At 42.9% G+C, this 27,309-nt stretch overlaps 1 protein-coding gene across 1 annotated transcript in view; it reads right to left on the bottom strand.

Moving 5' to 3' along the window:
* The window catches only part of LOC124716828 (cytochrome P450 4C1-like), a 75,861-nt gene that overhangs the window by 14,506 nt on the left and 34,046 nt on the right, over nucleotides 1-27,309 (bottom strand). Inside the window, exons 4-5 of the mRNA XM_047243382.1 lie at nucleotides 20,349-20,606; nucleotides 11,010-11,219 (exon numbers count right to left, since the gene is read on the bottom strand). Of these exons, the coding sequence (XP_047099338.1) occupies nucleotides 11,010-11,219; nucleotides 20,349-20,606 (468 nt within the window). The remainder of the gene's footprint in view (nucleotides 1-11,009; nucleotides 11,220-20,348; nucleotides 20,607-27,309) is intronic.

Raw genomic sequence — 27,309 nt, 5'->3', positions numbered from 1 at the left:
TAGGTGAGCGTGGAGGTAGTTGTCAGGAAGTAACTGATGGAAAATGAAATTACTTTTAACAAATGTGAATTTTATTCCTAAAAGCTTTTTAAAAAACAGATTTAAAATTATAAGCGTAAAAGCACCCTGGAAATATCAAGTTACAATTTTATTTAGAGGCAGAAAGAACAATATAAAAGTATGAGCCTTCGGGCTGAGAAGCTTGCCCGCTCCCTTTCAACACGGCTGTAATCATAACCACTCACAACAACCTCTGAAAGACTACACTGGTGCAAATCTGCAGCACACCAGATTACTTTAAACAAAAAATTTTATAACATCTCTCACAAACACGTAAACCATGCACCCCGTAAGAGGGATGGAAATGGTACAACACTTAAATTTTTTGCCACCGAAAGTGCAATTTTTTTTTTTGAAGGGCTCTTACGGTGGATGGGTGGCAACCTTATGACCTAAAATGACTATTTAAATAAAACCCATAAAATGCAGACTTACATAAAATGTACAACATGTTCTACATTACACATATACCATCTCGCAAGATGGTAGGCAAGATAAAAACATATTTCAAGAATTCGGCCTTTAAGCAATAAATTCGTTAACAACGAATTCGACAAACATGACAGAGGCAGCCATTAATGTATGGCAGATTGACAGGGGGGGGGGGGGGGGGGCGGGGGTTGCTAAACAACCCGGACCGCAGATTGCTCTAAACCTTCCCAATGCCACAAGGGAAAAACAGACCACCCAATTCACAAATAACAACCTTTCCGCGGGTGGGCAAACGGAGAAGAATGGTGGGACGACCCCAAAACAAAGCGGCTGGTGACCTCACCAAGAAAACAAGTAGACCTTAATGAGTAAATGAAACAACATATCACCATTCACTTAACTTCTAATAAACTGCGATTTCTGGCGAAGACCTGGCGCAGCACCCCCAACATTCTCCCGCCTCAACGGACGCAGGAAGGCGCGCCGATCTCCCGTCTCACGGCGTCGCAGCTCGCCCCGGCCAGCCCGATGTCGTGGTTTCGCTCCTGTTGCTCTCTTGTGAACCGCGAAGCCACTACCCTTTTCTATACGGTGCTGCCCACTGGACTCACGTGGGGACCTCACATGCGCCGACGCTCAAGGCGGACAAGTCATCCAGTGTCTCAGAGAGACCGACCAACCGACAATCCAACCGCCAATGACCGTTGCCCGTGCAACTCGAGCAGACTGTCGACCTAACACGCAGACTCAGATGCAGGAACTCAGCCCCGACCGGGCGACCACTAGCTGAGTTTTGTTACTGGCGGAGTGGCAAGACTCTCACTTTCTGGCTTTTGATCCAAACGACAGACATACTAGCACTCCGACGACAAACAGACACTAACTGCCGCACAAATAAAAATGAGAGACAGACCAGCAACTGGTGACGTGAGACTGACCTAGCCTGACTCCGTCAGACCAACCGCTGAGCTCGTAGCGCCCCTTAAATGCACGTGAACAGACAACTTTTCCCCTTTCCCACCAGAGGGAGACACCAAAGCTGCGATTACCACAGCGGCGCCACCGCCAGAAACGGAAGGCGACTGCTTCACACTACGCACTGTGGCGCACTCTTCAAAACAGCAAATGTTACCACGGTTCAATTATGTTTGACAAAAGGTTGAAAACCACAACACTGCTGATTACTTTATAACTTTTCAATATAATCTCCGCCCATTTCCACGGTTTTGGTCCATCTTTTAATTAGGACATGTATTGAAATATGGTAAAATGTTTGGTCCTGCTTCAGAAACAATTGGCACACATAGTGAATTCCAAGATGAGCTTCTTTTAGCAGCCTGAACAGATGGAAGTCTGATGGTGCCACGTCAGGTTTGTGTAGGGGGATAAAACAAGACTTCCCATGTAATTTTCACAGTATCTTCAGTGGTCTGACGATTGGTGTGCGGTTTTGCATTGTCATGCAAAAAAAGAACATTCACCATAGTTTTTGTTGGGCGAACTCGCTGAAGACTGGGTTCAAGTTTTTTGAGGGTTCTGACCCATTGGAGAGATTTTCTTGTGCAGCTCTGCTCCAAAACCTCAAACATAATCACGCGCTCTGCAGTCCAGAATACTGTAGCCATAACTTTGCCTGCCGATTGGACAGCTTTAAACTTTTTCTTCTTCGGTGAGTTTCTCTGATGCCGTTCTACTGACAGCCTCATAATTCTGGTTTAAGAAAGTGAACTCATGTTTATGTCTATGGTCACAACAGCTTCCAGAAACTCCCCAGTCTCCAAACGGAAGCGTTGCAAGGGTTGAGAGGCAATTGTTTGTCTTGCCTCCGTTGAATAATAGTCATCACACTGCTTTAGCTAAGAGAGGCAGTGCGACGTAAATGATCTGCAAACACCTGGTGGTCGCCACAAATGAATCGTCGACTCGCTAAATGTTGTGGGGAGTCACTGCAGGCAACGGCTTGCTGCTCTGCGTTTCGTCAGCCAACGGGGATTTCCCGCCAGCTTTGTCACAGCAGTGCTGACATCTGCTGTTATATCACCATACACATTTTCTTGTTCCTTCATGAATGTGAATGGGCGTTCACCTTTTGCATTCAAGAACCCCATCACAGAACAGGATCTAATATACCGAAAGCAGTCATTTTGCAAGTGACTGCAGTACTGGCATCTGTTGACGCAGAAAGTTGCTCCTGCAGTGGATTGGGCAAGAAACTTTGTAGGATAGAGCAAAATTCAAATTGTTCACATAACAAACTTCATTTAAGGAGAAAAGAACAGGATCATTACTTTTTGACTCACGCTCGTAGTACAAAAACAAATTATGTCAATGGTGCACAGCCTATCAGAAATTTTTGAAACTATATATCATGAGGCTATGGAGACGGTTCTATAGTGTTACAACATCTGACACTCTATCACCATGAATTTGCCATCTCCATGATGTATGATGAAGTACATACGTTAACGAATTTTGTTTTATTAATTGTTACCTAGAAAAGACCAAAAAATGTTTGTTGAGCTTTTCAATTTGTTGCGTGCTCATCATGGAGACTTGACGTCAGCAGAAGGATCTTCTACGTGTGGTAGGAAGTTTTCAAGTCATAGAATTATGTATTCTCTGAGCTGACAGCTGTTCCTTGCAAGAGGAGTCCTGGAACTTTGTCAAGAATTCTGCTGTCTATTATTGGTATCAAAAAGAAAAAATCATGTTAACTTTGTAGCAGCTCCCTTTTAGCTACACTTGCTTTTATTTGAAGAGCATTATTTTGCCCCATGTCTATTTGAATGATACTTCAGATATATAGAAAACCTCAATCAAATGTGAAATCCAGATACACTCGAAAAAAAAAGAAGAAAAGAAAGAAGCACCATGAAGAAACTATCCGAGTGGGATGGATGTTGGTAGATGGCATATAAACCTATAGACAAACAAAACTACAATTTTAGAAACACTGGTTGATTTATTCAAGCAAGAGCTTCACAGATTCAGCAACAACGCCTTGGTTCTGCCTCTGGCTCTTATGCAAGCAGTTATTCGGGTTGGCATTGACTGACTTGTTGGACGTGCTCCTGAGGGCCATTGCGCCAAATTCTGCCCAACTGGTGCCTTGGGTAGTCAGAATCTCGAGCTGGTTGGAAGGCCCTACCTACAATGCTCTAGAAGTTCTTAATTGAACAGAAATCCAGAGATCTTGCTGGCCCAAGGTAGGTTTTGGAAAGCACAAAAACAAGCAGTAGAAACTCCCGCCATCTGCAGGCGGGCATTGTCTTGCTTAAGGGGCTCTGGGACGGTTCAAAATCATGAAATGTTCAGTTTTTACTTTCTTGCATTTCAAAAATCTACAGACTTTCCTCTTTCAATTTTTTTTGTTGAGGTCAGAAGACAACAAATATTTTTAAAATATTTTTGAAATATGTTCTGCATTGGTGTGACCCATTGTGGCGCTCTTAAAGTGCTGTCAAATGTTGTGCTCATGAATCTACACATTTATCATATACATTTTAATGATGTGAGAGAAAATAAGTGTTACAAAATAAATGTGTGGCCAACCTGTGATACACTCATGCTCATAAATTCAAGATAATTGCAGAATGTGGTGCCACACAACGTGGCACTACACAAAACTGGCGCTAATAACATAGGCACATAGGGAACACACTCGACACATATCTGTAAGTCCACGGTATTGGTGACAAGTTGAGAAAACCGTCCCGAAACACAGGTGCTACGAAACGCCACTGTTTCCTGCGCATGTAACCCGACATTAATATGGGATATGATCACCATGCACACGTACACAGGCCGCACAACGCGTTGGCATACTGTGGATCAGGTGGTCGAGCAGCTGCTGCGGTATAGTCTCCAATTCTTGCACCAGTGCCTGTCGGAGCTCCAGAAGTGTCCTAGGAGTTCGAAGACGTGCAGCGATACGTCGACTGAGAGCATCCCAGACGTACTCGATGGGGTTCAGGTCTGGAGAACAGGTAGGCCACTCCATTCGCCTGATATCTTCTGTTTATAGGTACTCCTCCGTGATGGCAGCTCGGTGGGGCCGTGCATTATCATCCATCAGGCGGAAGGTGGGACCCACTCCACCCTTGAAAAGGCGGTCATACTGGTGTAAAATGATGTCCCGGTACACCTGACCTGTTACAGTTCCTCTGTCAAAGACATGCAGGGCTGTACGTGCACCAATCATATCATAATCCCACCCACACCATCAAACCATGACCTCCAGACAGGTCCCTTTCAAGGAAATTAAGGGGTTAGTATCTAGTTCCTGGTTCACGCCAGATGAAAACCCGACGAGAATCACTGTTCAGACTATAACTGGACTCGTCCATGAACATAACCTGCGACCACTGTCCCAATGGCCATGTACTGTGTTCTTGACACCATGCTTTACGGGCTCTGCTGTGACCAGTGGTCAGAGGAATACTGGAATGCACCTTGAAGGTCTCCGTGCGAATAAACCATGTCTGTTCAGTCATCTGTGGACAGTGTGTCTGGAGACAACTGTTCCAGTGGCTGCGATAAAGTCCCGAGCAAGGCTACCTGCAGTACTCCGCGACCGTATGCGGGCACTGATGGTGAGATATCGGTCTTCCTGTGATGTTGTACACTGTGGACGTCCCGTACTGTGGCGCCTGGACACGTTTCCTGTCTGTTGGAATTGTTGCCATAATCTTGAGCTCACACTTTGTGGCACACAGAGGGCCCGTGCTACGACCTGCTGTGTTTGACCAGCCTCCAGTCACCCTAATATTCTACCCTGCTAACGTCATCAATGTGTATTCTTTGAGCCATTTTCAACACACAGCCACCATTAGCACGTCTGAAAACGTCTGCACACTTATTCGCTCACCGTACTCTGACATGCACCAACGCACCTCTGCGTATGTGGGCTGCTGCCAGCGCCACCCTGCGACGACCGCAGGTCAAATGCACCGCATGGTCATACTCTGAGGTGATTTAAACCCGCAAACCGCCCACCAGAGCGTTGTTTCACTATGTATCAGCATTATCCTTAATTTATGAGCATGAGTGTAGTTCGATGTATATCACTCGCTCGGTTTCGTGTGTTTCGTGTTTTATTTACTAGTTTGTAGTCCTGAAAATATTCCTAGTGAATTCTGTTCATTGGAGTCTCTGTTTTATTGAAGAATAATCATGGGTAAACGTAAAGCGACTAAAAATCCTCTGAAGGCTTCTAAGAAAGAGAGAAATGTTGGAAAGGGAGAGGTAGGTGTTATTACCGTTAACAATAAAGACGAGAACTAAGTGTGTGAACCTAACCATGCTGGTACACCTGCACATTGCAATGAAACTGAGAAAGAGAGTACTTTGCAAAGGAAGCTTGGTTCAGTTAGCGAAAAGTATGAATGTTTTATGGGCCAACAAGATGTGAATGAAATATTTGATATGTCAGCTCTCAACGGAATTTTTGCAAACTGTGTAAGATTTATTCAGTGTAGTGAAGTCGATCTACAACTCTCTATACAAAATTACGTAGGACTTGTCGGTGAAATGGAACTGAAGTGTGGTAAGTATTCATACATGACCATATTTTGGAACAGTGTTGCAGTAACTCCAAATGAAGAAAATGGTAGTAAAATCTATGAACACAGCGTTAGATTTGTTATTGTCTTGCCCATCATTGGTCAACGGTGCTATTGCAGGTGCAGTTTTCTGTGGCATGATGAATCTTCCAAATCTCCCAAACAAGTTTACGAACTATAACAGACTTATATGGTCTAAAGTAGAAGACGTCTGTATAGAGTCTATGAAGAAAGCAGTTGATGAGACTGTAATAGAAGACAGTGGTAATAGAGACTTGACTGCAGCATTCTATGATACACGGCATAAACAGGGACACACATCTCTTCAAAAATGGTTGAAATGGCTCTGAGCACTATGGGACTTAACTTCTAAGGTCATCAGTCCCCTAGAACTTAGAACTACTTAAACCTAACTAACCTAAGGACATCACACACTACCAGGCCCGAAGCAGGATTCGAACCTGCGACCGTAGCGGTCGCGCGGTTCCGGACTGTAGCGCCTAGAACCGCTCGGCCACCCCGGCCGGCACACACATCTCTTCATGGTGTAGTGTCTGCCAACAGTATGCATAAAGGAAAAGTTTTGGATGTAGCAGTAATATCTAAATAATTTAAGTGTCCACAAAAAATTAAGATACACATGAAAATAATTGCACAGGTAAACACAGTGGCAGTAGTGGAGGAATGGATGTGGCTGATGTTGCTAGAATATTTCAACGTCCTGTTGCATGTGATAGGGTGCGATAAGTGAATTAGCTTCGTGACGGTCATTCTAAAAGTTTAATACATATTCAAGAACTGAATCCCTATGGCGATGACGTTGTAGCACAGAAATTTGAGTGTACTGGACACAGAGAAACGAATGGGATCAAGACTTCGGCGACTGAAATCTTAGTACAAAAAACAAAAACTCAATGATGGTAAAGGGTTAGATGGGTTCAAATGGCTCTGAGCACTATGGGACTTAACATCTATGGCCATCAGTCCCCTAGAACTTGAGAACTACTTAAACCTAACTAACCTAAGGACATCACACAACACCCAGTCATCACGAGGCAGAGAAAATCCCTGACCCCGCCGGGAATCGAACCCGGGAACCGGTTGGATGGGAAGGGAAGGTTAACTGACAGTGTAATTGACAAAATACAGAAGTATTATAGAATGGCTACTAAGCAAGGCACACACAATGTCGATGAAATGAAACAGGGTGTTCGTGCTCCTTTTTTTCCCTTACTGCCGGCCGGAGTGGCCGAGCGGTTCTAGGCGCTTCAGTCTGGAACCGCGCGACCGCTACGGTCGCAGGTTCGAATCCTGCCTCGGGCATGGATGTGTGTGATGTCCATAGGTTAGTTAGGTTTAAGTAGTTCTAAGTCTAGGGGACTGATGACCTGATATGTTTAGTCCCATTGTGCTCAGAGCCATTTGAACCATTTTTTGACACGTTTTATAAACTGTCAAAAATTTGGATTTTTTCCCCTGAAGCTTCCCCTTAAGGTCAGGTTCTCATTTAAATGAGCAAAAAATAGGCAAAGTTTGAAAATTTTTATGAGACAGTTAAAAGACATGCAAAGGATCTGCTTGAGGATTAAGACTGATCATAATTTGAGCGATCACTGCAGCGATCACTGTCAAAGGTAAAGCTCCGCAGTAAACTTTCTGTGGTTTCACTTATGGGTGGGAGCAGGTATTTCTGATCGGTCGAAGAATGGAGGACTAGTATTTTGTGGGTTTTACGAACTGTCAGGAAGGAATGGAAGTGTCTAAGGGTGTAAAAGAGGCTAGCTTAAATCACATTTGTCGTAGCGTAAAAAAGAAGCGTTTATTAGACCATATAGATACAGAAACTAGAGGAGACTTTACTTGTGAAAGTGTAAAAGGATGGAAACAGATATTAAAAGATGTGAATAGAAACCCTTCTCATTTTCATTTTCTATTGCCTTATCCTTTTAACAGTTTTAACAGCTATTCTCTCCACCTGTAATTATTAAGTGTCCTATGTTCCGTAATCTTTGTGTGACGATAGGAAAGGCTACTGCGTAGTGTCTGTATTTCTGCATTGGTTTCCCTACAGTTCGACGATCCTTATGAACGGTTGCTGTGTCGTTTGGCTGTCAGATGGATCACTGCTTTCTGCTTAGAATAATTCCCCTTGTCTCACTGGCTGAACCTTTGACAGTAAGGCTGGCGACCCAAAATAATTAAAAGTTAACGGTGTTGGCAGAGTTGGTATTAAAAGTTGTCGAGAGCAATTGGCTTGATTTATATAGTACACTTAAGGCAAGGAACGGCGCAGTGCACCTTTCGCACATGGGAAACAAACGATCGAGTGACATGAGGGACATGGGAGCATCATACTGACAGAGCACACAAACACCTGTCTGTGGTGCAACGAACACAGATAGAGTGATGATGAGATGCAGCCAGGACAATACTGTGGCAACAAGAATAGCCACGGGCGCCACCTGGAAGGATACCTTGGAAGAATATCGTAGGGTTCTTCCACTGGTTTTGACGGATAGATGAATGGCAACAACTGAAATTCGGGGTGAGTTTATAGGCAAGAGTGTCAGCACGAAGTGTCGGGTACGTATTATTGGAAGCCGTGTTCAAGTCTCGAGGCGCTATGATGTCAGTACATGACAAGCAACAGTCTTGCATGATGCAGGGGCAAAGTCAACTGGGAGCCTGAACGGCATTTTGGGATGATCAATGATCCGTTTCGCTTCAGTTTGTAGCGGTCAGATAGATGCCAATATGTCTATTGACGGCCTGGTGGAAGGTAACAGGAAGCAGCAGTTATCGAGACACACATCTGTCTAACGTAGGAACCATGATGTGTGTGACCATTGGTTATGACAAAGGACGTATTTGGTAACTGTTGAAAATAGGCTGAATGCTCACCAGCGTGTCGTAAGAATGGTAAGCCCAGGTGTCACATCCTTCATGGCCCAGGTACATAATGGCATATTCCAGCAAGATAATGGAAGACCTCACACATCACAAAAGGTTTGAGGAATGTACAGGTTCTTGACTGGCCGGACTTATCCGCCGATTTGAGACCCATAGGTAATGTCTGGCAAGCTCTGGGAGGACGTTCACATTGATATAAGTCTTCACCAGCAGTCTTCACGTACTGAAAACAGAATCTGTTTTATGCAGGGTAAGACATTTCTCAAGATGCAGTTCGGGGCTGTTTGCTTCTATACCACAATGAATACAAAAGTGTCTCCGTACCTGGCGGTCAAACATCAGACTGATGTGATAATGGACATCAGTTCGGAATAGAATCGGTAAGCATGCGACAACATACATAACTATCTTTCAAAACACCGCGCATAAAAACGAGTTTTTTTGGTTCTCATACCTCGGCTTCTATTGGTGTTAAAAAGTAGGAGCAGCTGTTTTGGATAAATGGTTCAAATGGCCCTAAGCACTAAGGGACTTAACATCTGAGGTCATCAGTCCCCTAGAACTTAGAACTACTTGAACCTAACTAACCTAAGGACATCACACACATCCATGCCCGAGTCAGGATTCGAACCTGCGACCGTAGCAGTCGCGCGGTTCCGGACTACGCGCCTAGAACCGCTAGACCACCACGGCCGGCTATTTATTTAAAAGGCTCTGAATGAAAAGCGGGCCACCGGCTGTCTCATTCGGACTTCCCCAGTATCCTTACAAATTTTGCCAAAAACATTGTCGTGTGAACATATTCATGCTTCTTTATGCAAAGAGAGTAGATGACAGTGCCAGTGGGAAAGAGACAGAAAAGTAATAAACACTGGATGATGGTAGACAGCAGTTGAGATGCAGAAAGAGCGAAGGAGACAATGGCACTGTGAGGGAAAGAGAGGGGCAAAGTGGCAGTGGTATGTGGTTGACAGGGACGAAACAGTGCTAGGAAAAGAGTGAATGCCAGAGGGGCAGAATCAGGGGGGGGGGGGGGTAATAAAGAGAAAGACAGAGTGGAAGTGGGTGAGAGCCAGTGATGATGAGAAACAGAGTATATGACAATGGCAACGAGGAAGAGAGGATAGTGACAGTGAGGAGAGACAGCAAGGAATGAGATATTAGCAGAAAGAGAGAGCAAGAGGGAGATGGCAAAAGTGAGAAGAGACTGTTGTACTAGCACAAAATGAACAGGACAGTGGATATGAAAAGGGGAGACAATGACAAAGAGATAAGAAGAGATAGTAAGTTGAGCTGAATGAGTCAGGGAGATCAGATAAGTGGAAGAGGATGGGTATGAGCGACTCACAGCGATGGACTAGTGTGTGTGTGAGTTACAGTTAGGAGAGCGTGTGGGAGTCTGAGGGGAGCTGCAGTTCAAAAAAGTACGAATATATTCACATGATAAATTTTTGGAAAATTTTTTTATAGGTGCTGAGGAAGGTGAATAAGGCAGCTGGTACTCTACTTTTGAGTCAGAATCTTTTAAATAAATGGGAACATATTCGCATTTTTTGTGCTCCAATAGGAGAATTTTTCCGCTGGTGAAAATTTGCCTATTATGTGATAAACGTCTATACAGAGTTTGATACATATGGCGTTGCTGTTTCATGGTGTTACACTTCATTGCTATCAAAGTCATTATTTATAAAATAATGTTATTGTTTATAAAATACTAGGCACCCATGGCATGTTAAAAGTGGCGGTGACAGCAATTTATATTTGTTTGTGGTTGGGGAGTGATGGGGAAGAGCGTGTGTCAAATTATGTTCCAGCCCCACCATAAAAAAGAAATCTAGACAAACACCTGCTGTCCCCAGTTCATTACTGAGCTCACTGATCTGAACACAGGACCATTGTATGGTGTTGTTTTGTGATATTCCTGTGATATCCAGTGTGAATCGATCTCAACACGTGAAATCGCTGTGGCGATTTTCCATGAGGACCACACTGTATAGAGGGCAAGTGTGAAATAATTCTGACACGTCAGAAGTGGTGCTTCCTCACCTTGATGACCCGGTCGAGCACCTGCAGTTTCGCAAGGTCCTGTGGAGTAGCTGGCCTGTGGCAGTTCTTGCCCTCGCCCCCCTCGTCGAACACGGCGTCGAGTTCAGCGTGCACCGCCTGCTGCCACTCAGGGTGTAGAGCCAGGAGCGCCATTGTGAAGCTGATGGTATTTGCTGTCGTCTCGTTGCCAGCTGAGATTAGTGTGTACACCTGTGCAAGGGGACCACTGTTAGAGATACTGCTTTCCAAATATCAAGGAAAAATCACAAAAATTGTAATTTATTATTTACATTTCTCCTGGCAGGATAAGGGACGTCAGCAGTAGCATATGGCGGGTTGATACACATTAAAACAACGTCTTCTGATGTTATTATTTATTTGACGACTGGTGGTTCCATGATAGTTTGTTTTATGACAGTTGGCTTACATTGGGCAGTGTTCTCGCTTTTACTACTATTATTGAAGTTACCAATCATCAAACAACTCCATGAATCAATTCCAAGTTTAATAACTGCTTGCATAAAGGCCGGACATGAACCAACATTTTATCAACTTGCCCACTTTGTGAAGCTCTTGAATAAATGATCCAATTTTTCTGAGATTTTCATGATATGATTTTCTCTACATGTACATCACATCTATCGATTTTGTCCCATTGAGATAATTCCTTCATGGCGAATATTTTTTTTCTTTTCTTTTTTGCTTAGAGTGTATGATGAGCAAAGCAAAGAGAACTTGAGCACCAGTAGCACAGGCAAAGAGGGCATTCCAGGCCAAACTAAGGTTTTCTAGTGCCAAAAATTGATCTTAATCTGACGAAGAAATTTCTAAACATGTATGTCTAAAGCAAAGCATTGCAAGGAAGTAAATCAGGGACTGTGGAGGAAAGTCAGAAAGAAAATGAAGTGCTTGAGATGAGATGCTGTAGAAGTGTATTTAAAATTAGATTGCAGATAAAATAAGAAAGGAGGTGCTTTTTTGCAGAGTTGGTGAGGATAGAAATAGATGGATAACATTGACTAAGGGAACAGGATGATACAACAATTTTCAAGACAATAGGGAATAAAATACATGGTACTGGAGGGAGCTGTAGGGGAATCTGGGGATTGGAATATATCCAAGAAATAATTAAGGATATTGGGTGAAAATGCTGATGCGAGGTGAAGAGGCGGGAACATGAGAGGAATTCGGCCTAGGCCACATCGAACCAGTCAGATGACTGATGATTCAGCAGGACAGTCTAAGTGCAATCAAATGCTTCATTATGAAATTCAAGCATAATGTAGGAAACAGTACCAGCAACTATTATTACTAAATTTTATTTTTTTCTCAGTTTCTGTCACAGTTACATTCAGAGTTTTTTTATTTCTGGTGACTAGTTTCAGATTACATTGTCCATTCTCAGACTATAGCCTTGATTGTGGATGTCAACATACGTTCCCACCAATGCACACATATGCAATAGCCATTGCTATCACTGTTATATATGTATAAAATAGTAATACTTCTACAAGATTCAAAAACTTTAGAAAGACCAGAAAGACAGCTCACTCCTACTGCAGACAGCTTGAGGGAGCTTTCCTTTCTAATCTTTGTGAAGTTTTTAGATCCTGCACAAGCGTTACTATTTTATACATATACAGGGTGCTCAGAAGCAATCTGAAAAGTTTTACATGCGTCAGAGGGAAGGCTGTGCTGAGCAGTAATTATTAACTAGAAAGATCGACACATTGCGCTGTTTTCGAGTTATTTAGCATAAGTTAGTCAATGAAGACTACGGTTTGAGAATGAACGATGTCGTCCAAAACTAATTACCACAAATAAATTATTTTTTTAATGTAGCTGTGATAGAAACTGGGAAAAAATACATTCTAAGACAGAAAAAAGTTCTCCACGAAGGAGGTATGCAAATTGGTCGCAAACTTATATTCATTCAGGTTTCAACAGAAAATGCAAAATGGCCGATGGATGAGTTTGTGACGCTGCAGCGTAATAGCACCATGCAGCTGGCAAGGGTAGTAAACAGCGGACGTGTCGATATCAGGGCATAAATTGTATGTAAATGTCAGTCTTTGCACTGAGCTGGACAGTAACTATGTCCCACAGACAGGTGCATGGGCAACCTACGCAAATGTCAGCATTTGAGAGAGGACGCATAGTTGGGAATTGAAGAAGCCAGTTGGAGTATTTGGCGAATTGCTCAGTATTTGAATCACAGAGATGTCACTTTTCAATGATGTTCGCCATAATGTGTGACCCATGGCTGAACACCGCATCAAAAAGGAAGTAGTCGACCTAGAGAGATGATACAATGTGAGAATTGAGCAATGGCCAGAGAGGCATTCAGAGCCCCAGATTCATCATTATCATCGATCCGACATGCAACTGGTGCTTCATTGACCACAAGGGGCATTAACATGCGGCTCGCAGAAAGGGGGCTTAGCTCACAGGTCCCCTTTCGCCTGCTACCATTGACCACTACACCAACAAGCCCATTTACAGTGGTATTGGGCACATTCCACCTGGAATCTCATTGGACAGAGTAGAATTGTCTTCAGTGATGATTCGCGCTTCGAACTGAGTCTCGATGACCAGTGAAGACGTATCTGGAAACGTCTTAGACAGAGATGGGATACCAGCATAACTGTCGTCCGCCACACGATCCAACAACCAGGAGCGACCATCTGGGGTGCCGTTTCATTTCCTTGCAGGACCTCTTTGGTTGTCATCAGTGGTACCCTTACAGCACAGAGGTACAGCGACGATATTATAGGCCCTTTGTCTTGCCCTTCAAGATAGACCATCCTGGACGTACATCAAAGAAAGATAATGCCCGCCCACACATGGTGAGAGTTTCTACTGCTTGTCTTTATGCTTTACAACCCTACCTTGGCCAGCAAGGTTGCCAGACCTCTCTGAAACTGAGAACATTTATAGTGTTATGCGTAGGGCCCTCAAACTGCCTCGGGATTTTGCGGACTTAACTCTCCAGTTGGACATAATCTGGCATGACATTCCTCAGGATGACATCAGACAACGCTATTAATCAATGGCAAACTAAATAACTGCTTGCATAAGAACCAGAAGTGGACCAACGATTTACTGACATGCTGAACTTGTGCACCCCTTTCTCTTGAATAAATCATGCAGTTTTTTTAAATTGTGTAATCAATTGTTTGCCTTGACATGTATATTATGTCTACCAATTTCCACCCTGTTTGGATAATTCCTTTGTGGTATGTCGTTTTTTGTCTTAGAGTGTATTTTTATTGATGCACGCATAATAACCATCAGTTAGAAAACAATTCAGTTCTTTAAACTAAGCAAATCAATGTTCTCGGTTCTGATCCAGATGGGCTAATTGGGACCGATCGACCTTTATGTCATCCTATGGGTATGGTCTCACTGGATGCGGTATAGAGGCATGTGGGGTCAGCACACTGTTTTACCGTCTGCTGGCGCTTTTTAGACCTTGGAGCCACTATTTACCATTCAAGTCCCTCCTCAGTTGGTATCACGAGGCTGGTTGCACCACATTTCACCCTTCCCATCAAGGAAAAATCCTTTCGAGTACAGCAAACAGAACTGGCATTCTCTACATTGAACTCATACATGCTGACAACGGAGCTACGGAGACGGGCTTGGGTTCATTAAGTACTCAGTTCCTATTCATTTGCATAGAATATTGGTTCGTCACCTGCAAACCACATTACACAGAGTTTTTTTGCACCTAGGTTGTTTACAGATCTTTACACCATTCCCCACAACCTCGTATCCAAGCCTCTTGATCCTGGTATGAAGCATCTTACAAATTTGTTCGTTGTATATCCTCCTCCACTTGATTTTTCCATTGTGAACATCTTATTCCTCCTTCTCTCTTGCATGGAAGTTGCTGACATAGACCTTTTTATAGCTACCGTTCACCCCCTTATTTCGTTATATGACCATACTGTTTCTAAAGCTGTTTTTCCTCTTCTTCCATAATATATGTAGGAGTTTGCATTGCTTCCCGACTCCTTCATTTGGGACCTTCTGTCGCCTTGAGACTACAACTTCTCGGAAAATGCATTTGCGTGGCGACAGGTCTTCTTCTATCTCTTTTCGTTGTTTCCCAGGATTTCACTCCTACAAACGAACGGTGTGTGTTACTGATTCATAAAGCATTTTCTTGTGTTTTTCTTAATTTCATCCGACCAAAGCTTATTGAAGGCTGGTTTGGCTTGAGTTGTCCTCTGCCTTATTTCTTGTTTACTAGAAGCCTGGTCTCTGACTATGGCTCAAAGATATTTGTACTTTTGGCATGCCTCAATTGCTTTTCTATCTATGACAGTGCCATGTTGTTTACTTCTTATAGACAATTTTGTCTCAGAAAAATTATTGTTTGTCTGGCAATATTTAATGTTTCACCTATTTTCTTCGTCATGAAGGGGAGAGTACACTTTTCAGACTTTCGCCTCTGGCCAGTCCTGTATAGACGTTTAATACATTTTCTTATTTCATTTTGAAAAGACGGCATTCACAGTTTATATGCTGCAACCATTTTCTAATATCACAAAAATTACTCCGAAAAATTAAGGTTTTCTCAAATATGAAAACGTCTTTCAGGGTATAACATGTCCGCCCCCGGTAGCTGAGTGGTCAGTGTGACAGAACGTCAATCCTAAGGGCCCAGATTCGATTTACGGCTGGGTCGGAGATTTTCTCCGCTCAGGGACTGGGTGTTGTGTTATCCTAATCATCATTTCATCCCCATCGACGCGCAAGTCGCCGAAGTGGCGTCAAATCGAAAGACTTGCACCCGGCGAACGGTCTGACTGACGGGAGGCCCTAGTCACACGACATTTACATTTAAGGTATAACATGGTCATGTACCTAGGAACAAATATTCGACTGAGGTTTAAAAGCGTTACAATGGGAAAAATCTTGCCAGTACTGTATTTAATAGCCTATCTGTCACATTATTACTCTGTTACACACCAATAATCAGTAAGTGAAGTCATATTAAGCAGAACAATAATCAACAACCAATTACGAATTAAAAACATTTTAAAATAGAAACTATTGGCAAATAAGACAAATTTCCATTATCTAAATAGATAAAATTGTTAAGGCATTAGAGAAACTCAATGTATTTGCAAGACTCATGGGCTGTTAGTTCCAAGGTACAAGATGCTGTGCGATTGACGAAATATGGCTTAACTGCACATACAGTGAGGTGACAAACGATATACACAAGTACACAAAGTATAAAAGGACAATGTATCGGCGGAAGTGTTATTCGATTTGGTCGATTCATGTGAAAAGGTTTCCGACCTGATTGTGGCTCCTCGGTGGGAATTTACAGACTTTGAATGCAAAATGGTAGTTGGAGCTAGACGCAAGGGACACATCATTTCGGAAATCGTTAGGGAATTCAATATTTCGAGTTCGAAAGTGTCGAGAGGGTGTCGATAGTACCAGATTTCATTTATTACCTCTCACCATGGAGAATGCAGTGGCCGATGGCTTTCACTTACCGACCGAGAGCATTGGCGTTTGCATAGAGACAAGCAATGCTGCTTGACATAACCATATAAATCAGTGTGGGACTTACGACAAACGTATCCGTTAGGACAATGCCACGGAATTTGGCGTTAATGGAATATGGCACCAAACGACCGACGCGAGTGCTATTGCTTGATCACGACTTCACACATACCGTCTTTCCTGGGCTTGCGATCATATCGGTTGCACCCTAGACAACAAGGTAAAATGTAGGCTGGTCAGATGAGTCCCGATTTCCGTTAGTAAGAGCTGATGTTTGGGTTCGAGTGTGACGCAGACCCCACGAAGCCACGGACCCAATTTGTCAACAAGGCACTGTGCAAGTTGGTGGTGGCTGCATAAAGATGTGGGCTGTGTTTACAAGGAATCGACTGGGTCCCCCGTTCCAACTGAACCAATCATTGACTGGAAATGGTTATGTTCTGCTCCTCGGAGACCATTTTTAGCCATTCATGGACTTGATGTTCCGAAATAACAATCAGATTCTACGAGAAAGGCCAACAATTGTAACAAAAGACGAATATAATGACGTCAACCAAAATGGTTCAAATGGCTCTGAGCACTATGTGACTTAACATCTGAGGTCATCAGTCCCCTAGAACTAGGACTACTTAAACCTAACTAACCTAAGGACATCACACACATCCATGCCTGAGGCAGGATTCGAACCTGTGACAGTAGCGGTCGCGCGGTTCCAGACTGAAGCGTCTAGAACCGCTCAACCACACCGGCCGGTGACATCAACCAGTCATATAAGTGAAATGAAGCGAATTTTTACATACAAGAACGAAGCTAAGGGATACACTCGTACTGAGATGGAGGCAACTGCTTTATGGATCGACTATTACGAAACTCTTTCCTAAACACAATCTAAGGTACTTTTCAGCCACCCCGTCTCAGATAACAAGAAGAAAGATTTTGATACTTTACTGTAAACTATTTTCGGAGATTACTGGTAAAATCGGTAGAGGATTAAGTTGATATGGATCCATTACTGGTGATATCTCCATGTTGTTCACACACAAAGACAGAAGATACTGCTTGTGATTTTTTAGCAGGTGCTTCTGGTTTACATTTTTAAGTGGAATACTCACCTCAAAGAATCATTCTAGTAATAGGTAATGTTATTATTACACAGCTGTATTCTGTTGTGGTGATATGAAATATTTTAAACAGATGTGGAGCAACAGTGAAATCAAAATTTTGTAAGACACTGAATATCAATGTTCCAATTGCCAATTTTTCGACAATATTACATGCTATATTGTACCAAACACGTAATATACTGTAATACGACAAGCATTATACAATAATATTTTCAACATTTCGCGGCCCTATGAGTAACTGTATAAATATTAATTTTAATTTTAAAAACTAACAGCCTCAGTTGCAAAGTTTACTTAGATTTACCTAGGTCTCAGTAGGGATAACCAAACCTTCTTCAGAATAACAGTAACTGCCGTTTGTCCATAGTGGACATCGTCAAGCTAAAAGTACAAATCCATAAATCATCGTCAGACTGTAAAAACTTATCTGAAATTGCCTCGCCCCCACATCGCGACCGCGATGCGGCAGCCTCGAGTGCTGTACTGGTACTGACCGTAACGTCATGAGGCCCGCCTAGGCGGACACAATACCTTGCGCCTGCGCATAAATTGTGTGATGGGTACTTGTTGGGACGAGACGCGAACCTAACTCCTGACCTTGAATTTACTAGTAAAGTGAAATAAAAGAAAGGTACAGCTGAGGAAGGGGGCGTATATGTTTTCCTGTGCAGAACGTACTTAGATCGACTGTCTTAACATTTATGAAGTATTCGTTGGTCATGATATCAGGTGCTTACAACACATGGCCTGTCTAGGATAATTTTGTGCTTAAGCACGAAGTTTAATCACCTAAAAAGAACTTAGGAGTTAGAGGGTAATATAAAGCCAACATCGCCATTATTATGACTAGGTTTAATTTTTTTTTTTTTTTTTAGGCATAAATGTTAAGCATTTGCTTAGCTATGGTCACAATACATGAACATCCTATTGACTTAGCACACAAATGGTCATGAATGAACAAGTCTACATCTAATCTGTAACATCCGGCAATACGGGTTATATAAAATAGATGGTTATTATTCACGATTAGTATATTTGACCTGAAATGTTCTAGAATCAAGTCAAAATAAACTAATGCACTTGCCTGATTGAGCTTCATGACGAAGTTATGGTTATGAGTTACAGAAAACACTAAAGTAGGGGATAATGTGGCGGCAATGGGGTACTCAATTTGTCTTCATGCAGGTGATCCACAACCAAATTGTAAATCTTGAATATTAACTGTCTATTTTATATTGCTCATATTGCCAGATGTCACAGATTAGATGTAGATTTGTTCGTAAGTTCATTCATGACCATTTGTGTGCTAAGCCAATAGGATGTTCATGCGTTGTAACCTTAGCTAAGCGAATGTTTAAGATTTACATCTCAAAAAAATTTTTTAGACCTAGTCATAATAATGACGATGTTGGCTTTATATTATCCTTTGCACTTCTAAGTTCTTTTTAGGTGATTAAACGTCGTGCTTAAGCACAAAATTTTCCTAGACAGGCCATACGTTGTCAGCAAGTGATGTCTTCCTCATATCATGATCAACAAATACTTCATAAATGTTAAGACAGTCGACCTAAGTATGTTCTGCACAGAATAACATATACGCCCTCTTCCTCAGCTGTACCTTTCTTTTATTTCACTTTAATAGTAAATTCAAGGTCAGGAGTTAGGTTCGCGTCTCGTCCCAACAAGTACCCATCACACAGTTTATGAGCAGGCGCAAGGTATTGTGTCCACCTAGGCGGGCCTCATGACGTTATGGTCAGTTCGAATGCAGCACACGTGTATGCCACATCGCGGTCTCGAAGTGGGGCCGAGGCAGTTTCAGATAAGTTTTTACAGTCTGACGATGATTTATGGATTTGTAGTTTTAGCTTGACTATGGACAAGCGGTAGTTACTTTTATTCTGAAGAAGATGGGATTATCCTGAATGAAACCTAAGTAAATCTAGGTAAACTTTGCAACTGAGGCTGTTGTTCTTAAAGTTAAAATTATACAATAAGATGTAAGTTAATCATTCAAAGCCAAACATGTCCAAATGGTTTGTGCAAATGAGAACATGTCCATATTTGCATGTACTTTCTAAGGGAATATTTTCATTGTAGATTTGATTTACATATATGAACTATCCTTTGGTACAAAAGTGGGCGTTTGCATTGAAATATATTATTTTCATTCATAGGTATACATGAAATAAGTATTATGTTGATTGTAAGAAACTGCGTTTACTGGATATCTTCGTCCTTGTGTGTCAAATCCTCACACACAAATTGAAACATCAGTGGTGAGGATGCGAAACCCTGGCTTACACTTTTCCTGAATGAGATTTTCTCTCTGCAGTGGAGTGTGCGCTGATACGAAACTTCCTGGCAGATTAAAATTGTGTGCCCGACCGAGACTCGAACTCAGGACCTTCGCCTTTCGCTGGCAAGTGCTCTACCATCTGAGCTACCCAAGCACGACTCACGCCCCGTCCTCACAGCTTTACTTCTGCCATGTCCCGAGTTCGAGTCTAGGTCCGGCACACAGTTTTAATCTGCCAGGAAGTTTCTTACACCTTTCCTGCATTTTGGCCTCTTAGTTTACTTCTAATCGTACTGATAATTACTACCCAATAAGAATAGGAATCAGATAAAGGCTCCACCGATCACAGGCCCACTGAGGCTGAGAACGACATGTTGCAAGACAGCTCACCTCATCGTAGATCTCCTTGCTGGTGAGTAGTCCCCCACCCGAGGAGAGGACCATGTCCAGGAAAGCAAGCCGACGCTTCTTGTTAGGCGTCGACTGACTCTGGTCGGCTGCCACGCCACCACGCAGTTGCCGCCTCTTGAGAGCCACCAGACGGTCGCCATACTGCCGCAGTGTTGCCACCACACGCCGTGTCTCCCTGCCGGTGCGCGTTAGGTGTGTCAGCCATTTCACCCGCAACCAGGGCCGCACTGTCAGTTCCTGACAGATACCATCATAATGTCATCATTGCTGCTCTAACTTCCTCACTCATTCACTCACTCATGTAGTTAGACTCCACTACATTATGCACTACTAGCAATTAAAATGGCAACCAAGATCAAAACTGGCATGAAGTGTACTACACACTTGAATATGCAAATGTTTAGCATTTCAGTGCAAGAGCAAAAAGTAGATAGTAGTAATGCCCTCTTCATTGTGTACACAAGGAAATATAACGCAATGGATACCTCATTCAAAAATTGCATTTGAATGTTTCTACGTTTGCATCTATATCTGACTCTGCAAATCACTGTGAAGTGCATGACGGAAGGAAAGTCTAATTGTTTCTGTTATTAACGCTTCTTCCCATTCCTTTCACCTATGGAGTGTGGGAAAGAATGTTGGTTGTTGAAACGCCACTGGGTATGCTGTAACTGATCTAATATTTTCCTTATGATCCCCACAGGAGCGGTATGTAGGGGGTTGTGGTATCTTCCTAGAGTTTTCATTCAAAGCTTGTTCTTAAGACTTTGTTAGAAGAAGTTCTCAGAATACAGTATTACAGGAAACAGGACGACAGCCACTTACAGGAATTGCAATAAATCAGTGGTGAAGGTTTAAATTTGGACTCAAAACTGGATGCTACATTTCTCTAGAATGGTTGCCATCCAGACACACTTACTGTGCATCCCATATTCTCAACCTGTCATGCACAAGTAGCTCCCCATCCATTAGCCCCACTGATCATAGCATTCATAAGTTCTCCAGGGGTTCGTAAGGTATGATGCATCTGCATTGAAAGTATCGAGAGCCATCCTCGCTCATACATGAATTGATATGTGGTATCTGCTCTACTGGACATGTCAAAGAGAACAGGTATCACGTATCTCCCTTGCACACTGTTTGCAGTTTCCCTAGTATTCTACTAACAAAATGATTTCTGGCACCTGCTTTATCTACAAATGAGTCTATGTGATTCTTCCATTTCATATCCTTGCAGTGTTACACCAAGATATTTGCATGAATTGATCGTTTACAGTTGTGATACAATGACATTCTACTCATGATAAACTTATTTTTTCTTTTTGTGAAGTGCACAATTTTACGTTTCTGACTATTTAAGGCTACCAGTCTTTGCGCCACGTACAAATCTTTTCAAGATCTAACTGATCATTTGTGCAACTTCTTTCAGACTGTATTTCACTGTCGATAACTGCATCATCTTTGAAAAGATTTATTTCATTTACATGCTAATTAAAATGCAACACGAATAGCAAGGGCCGCAACACACTTCCATGAAGCACACCTGACTTTTCTTCTACGTCTGTCGATGACTCTACATTCGAGACAACTTGCTGCGTACTTCCTAGCACTGAGTCAAATGCTTTTTGGAAATTGAGAAACACTGCATGTACCTGCCTGCCTTTAACTTTGGCCTTCAGCAGACCACCAGTCAAACACATGCATAACCACTTTTTGCACAGTGGACCACTGCGAGACATGCAGTTTGAGATCAGTGAGATTGTGGAAGGTACTGACAGGGAGCAGAGCCACGCTGACTCCAGTGACGTGGATAGCTGTGCTAGGTCTCTCAGTTGAGGATCCACAGCACGAACAGATGGATAGAAGAGGTTTCACTGATTCTCGATTGGGTTACATCCAGAGGGTATGATGGCCTGAGGAGTATGGTAAACTTACGAACCATGTACATACACTGCAAGCTGTGTGGCAAGTTGCCTTATCCTGCTAGTAGATGCCATCGTGCAGAGGAAAAATAAACTGTATGTGAGGGTGGACATAGTCCCCAAGGACAGATGCATACTTGTGTTGATCCGCTGTGTCTTCCTGAATGACGAGATCACCTGGGAATGCCATGAAAAGCCGGCCGCGGTGGTCTAGCGGTTCTAGGCGCTCAGTCCGGAACCGCGTGACTGCTACGGTCGCAGGTTCGAATCCTGCCTCGGGCATGGATGTGTGTGGTGTCCTTAAGTTAGTTAGGTTTAAATAGTTCTAAGTTCTAGGGGACTGATGACCACAGATGTTAAGTCCCATAGTGCTCACAGCCATTTGAACCAATGTCATGAAAACAGTCCTCAGACTACAATGCTATGAAGATTGTCACAGGAAGTTTGCTTTGAGACATTTCACTGTGTACTCGCCGACGGCAAGCTGTCTCATAGCACATACAATGTGATGCATAAGAAAAGGCTACCTGTCTCCACAAACGGAACGTACATTCGTGGTAGTGTCACTCTAATTCCAGCCTTCATCTCGGATGAACAGTATTCAGCATGAGTGCATGAACCAGGTGACTGCTGAGGAGCCCCATATGCAGCAATGTTCGCGGGTTGTCATTGAGGAGACACTGTTGATAGCCCCTTGGTTCATCTGGGCAGTCAGTTGCTCAACTGTGAGACCTGAGTTTCTCCTGCCGTATACAACTTTCAAATAACTTCCGGGAATTCAGCCAGGTAACACTTTCAGCGACAGCCGATATTTCGGCGGGAGAACACCCCGCCCTTTTCAAGGCAAACTGCAACGGACAGGCGGCGTACAAGCAAATTTAAAACCTCGGTTCTCGGACTGAAGCAGGAAAGATAACACACCCACTGAACACTAGTGCCACCAAAGATGACCAAAGTCAGAGCTGTCGATAATGAGACTATGAATTCGCAGGTGAGGTAAAATTGACTCTGTCCCTCTGTTTTTTGACAAGGGAGAGAGCCGGATTCCAAACAGAGTTTAAACAGAAACCTCCATCCCTGTTAACGAGGTTGCTCGCTAATTTAATCTCAACTGCCTCCCTAATGACACTGTCCCAATAGCTGGACGTGCATGCCAATATCTCGGTGTTATTATATAACATGGGGTGACCAGTATCCAAGCAATGTTCGGCAATAGCAGATCTATTTGGCTACTGTAATCGTGTGTGCCTTTTATGCTCAGTACATCGGTCCTCCACGGTGCTGATAGTTTGACCAATATATGCCATGCCGCAGCTACAAGGAATACGATGTACACCCGCCTTACGCAGTCAAGATCATCCTTAACGGAACTCAAAAGTGCTCTAATTTTAGATGGAGGTCGGAAAACACATTTCACATCGTATTTCCGTAAAATACGGCCGATCTTGTTGGACGTGTTTCCTACGTAAGGCAAAAAGGCAGTAGACTTAAGTGTTAGAATTATCATCAATCACCCGATGTACAGTTGGTCGATAGCGCAACGCACGTTCAATCTGTCTGTCACTATATCCATTTTGACGAAATGAAAATTCAAGATGGGACAGCTCAGCTGGCAAAGTCTCAGCGTCAGAAACGACATGTGCCCTGTGTACCAAGGTACCCCTTCACGCTGAGCCGGATGGTGACAACTATTAGCCTGTCAGTACAAGTCGGTGTGAGTACGTTTCCTGTAGACTGCATGTCCCAATGATCCATTATCCTTCCTCCTAACCAACACGCCAAGAAAGGGAAGGCAACTATCCTCTTCCACCTCCATCGTAAAACGAATGTTCACGTGGATCGAGTTCAGATGTTCTAGAAAGACATTCAAATTCTCCCTACCGTGAGGCCAAACAACGAAGGTATCGTCAACGCATCTAAAGAAACAGGCGGGTTTCAAAGGCGCCGACTCCAATGCACGTTCCTCGAAGTCTTCCATAAACAAATTTGCGATCACAGGAGAAAACGGACTACCCATCGCAACTCCATCTGTCTGCTCGTAATATTGGTCATTAAATAAAAATTAAGTGGATGTCAACACATGCTGAATTCCCGGAAGTTATTTGAAAGCTGCAGGTTTTACCTGTATACATCTATACATCTCTACAGCCGTCATTCACCACTGTCATCTATGGCCTGTGGTGCACCGCAATTGCCTCAGTGCCAGTTTTGGATAGCGCCGTTTTGCCATGCACAGCATACCTGAACCACAGTGGCAGGTGAACAGTTCACACACTTAGCTGTTTCGAAAATGCTCCATCCTTGATCCAAAAGTCAATGATCATGCCCTTTGGATGTCAGATGAAGCACTCCTTTTCTGCAGTATGACAACAACTGCACTGTTTTGCATGTCACCCAACACACTTCATATACCCTCCATGGCTGGTGCTGACACCAGCCACCTGTGAGAGGTTATTGTACATCGACGTGAAACATAACCAGTGGTCCCTTTAATGTGACCAGACAATGGAGAGAATATGGATTCAGCAGGGCCACACTTAACAGCATGCAGGATGCCAATGTACCCACGTGAATAGAGACCAATAGGACAGACATATTGTTCACTTGTATGTGCTGGATCCTACTGCTTCATCTTCTATCTTGAGTTAGGAAATGAGTTTGTTTACAGCAAGACAAAATCTGTCTTCTCTGGGGCCTCACATACTGTCGGTACAGCCAGTAGAGTTACTGCTTCCTTAGACGTGACAGTGGAGAGGGTCATACCTTCACCAGTGCACTCTTCAACAATACTGGATACAGGAGTGGCACAGTGTCATCATTTAGGACGAGTCTTGTTCCCGCATAAAGCATCATGATGGACATATCTGTCTCATCTGTGTGTGTGGAGGCTTTGATAAGGACAAACGTTTCCACGTAGCATTTGTCAATATTGTACGGACCCAGCACTTGAGACGATGTGGTGTACCACTGGGCATACAACAGGACCACCACAGTTCGCATAGCCACCAGTTTGAAAAGTAGCCATTATATTACTGATGTAGCCTATCTTCGATATCTCTGTGATCTTATCTTCCAACAGTGTAATACCAGACCACCTGTAGCTCTTGCTGTCCTGATTCATCCAGTTACATAGGGCGTGGCCATTTCTCTAGCTATCTCACCCATTGAAAATATCCGATTTTGTATTGTGAGAGACTGGCACACCAACACTCACCAGACACTCTGACTGATGAACTATAGTGTAGAGTTGGAGTGGTATGGAATCATGTATCCGTATCTTGTGATCAAAGGCCAGTTTCACTCAGTGCCCAGCCAGCTTACAGTTAGTGTTGTTGCCAGAGGTGATAGGTTTGTGTAAGGAATTTCAACTTCTATATACACCCGAATCACCTACAAATTAATTATCCATTCTTCCTTCCATATTTCATACACTTTTTATTCTTATTCTTCTCCCTTCACCTCTTGCAGTCAACAAGATTCAGCCACCTCTTCCTTGGTCTTCCCTCTGTCTTGCACCTCTCGGTTTCTAGTCAATAATTTGTTTCGAAAGTCTATTTTCATGCATTCCATCTACGTGTTCCCACCGTCTGTTTATGTTCAGATATTTTTGCGGTACCACGCCTCAGTATGTAAAAACAGTACCGTTGTAGAACAGCATTATTGTCCGTGTGTCTGTCTGAAAATCTGTCTGTCTGTCCGACTGTTAAGAACCCTTCATCTCCGGAACGTATCAAGTTCCAGTTTTTGTCACTTATTAAGATCTAGGTCCCTTGGCTGTGTACACATTCTAAGCTTCTAAGTCAATGTAGTGGAAAGATATGACCATTTATGGCACATATTTTGAAACTCAAAAACTCTCATCAATACCTATGGGATGCTTCCCGTTGGCCTAGAATCATGAAATTTGGCAAGAAGCAAGATTTCCCAGTCCAAGTAACGAAAACAATCCGGTAATTGTTAATTTGAAACTATATAACATGAACATATTTGTTTGTCATTTTATTCGTCTGTCAGTTTTCCTGCCCCTGTGTTAAGACCCTTTCCCTCTGCATCATTTTGGTGTATCAAGTTCAAATTTATGTAACATATTAAGGCCCGTGGATCCTTGGCGATTTAAGAATTTTAAGCTTCTAAGCGAATGCAGTCAAAAGATACGGCCATTTACGTAACATATTTTGATAGTCGAAAGATCCCTCATCGAAACCTCTGGGTACTTCCTGTACACGTAAAATCATGAAATCTGTGCTGAAGCAAGGGTTCACGGTACAAGTAAAGGACAATTGTTCATATATATATATATATATATATATTATTCGCCTGTCCCTCTCTGTCTGGTAACAACTTTTTCCTCTGGAACAGGTTCAAATTTGTCACATACTAAGGTCTATGGTCCCATGGCGGTGTAAAAAAATTTAAGCTTCTATGTCAAGACAATCAAAAGATACTGCTCTTTATGTCACATATTCTCATACTTGAAAACTCTTTCATAAAAATCTATATGACACTTCCCATTGACCTAAAAATTAATCTCAGGTGACTCCCGCAGTACCAAGTGCACTGGCATCTTGTAGTTTTTGAGTGTTAACCCAGGTTTCAGATTCACAGAGCACGGTCTGCACTTCCATGAATTTGTAAAACTTTTTTGCGTACTTCTAATTGTTTCATAGACCGAATTAAGTTTTAGGATCCTGTTATCTGTTTCATTGTACAAATTTCACTCGAAAACCATAACCTTTGCTTTAAAGAATGAAATTTTCACTCTACAGCGGAGTGTGCGCTGATATGAAACTTCCTGGCAGATTAAAACTGTGTGCCGGACCGAGACTCGAACTCGGGTCCTTTGCCCTTCGCGGACAAGTGCTATACCGACTGAGCTACCCTGGCACGACCCACGCCCACTCCTCACAGCTTTATTTCTGCCAGTAACTCGTCTCCTACCTTCCAAACTTTACAGAAGCTCTCCTGCGAACCTTGCAGAACTAGCACTCCTGAAAGAAAGGATACTGCGGAGACATGGC

This window comes from Schistocerca piceifrons, chromosome 9 (genome assembly GCF_021461385.2).
Source record: "Schistocerca piceifrons isolate TAMUIC-IGC-003096 chromosome 9, iqSchPice1.1, whole genome shotgun sequence".
In the NCBI taxonomy this organism is placed as follows: Eukaryota; Metazoa; Arthropoda; class Insecta; order Orthoptera; family Acrididae; genus Schistocerca; species Schistocerca piceifrons.
The sequence above is the reverse complement of the archived record's forward strand: the minus strand, read 5'-3'. Positions and strand labels throughout refer to the sequence as shown.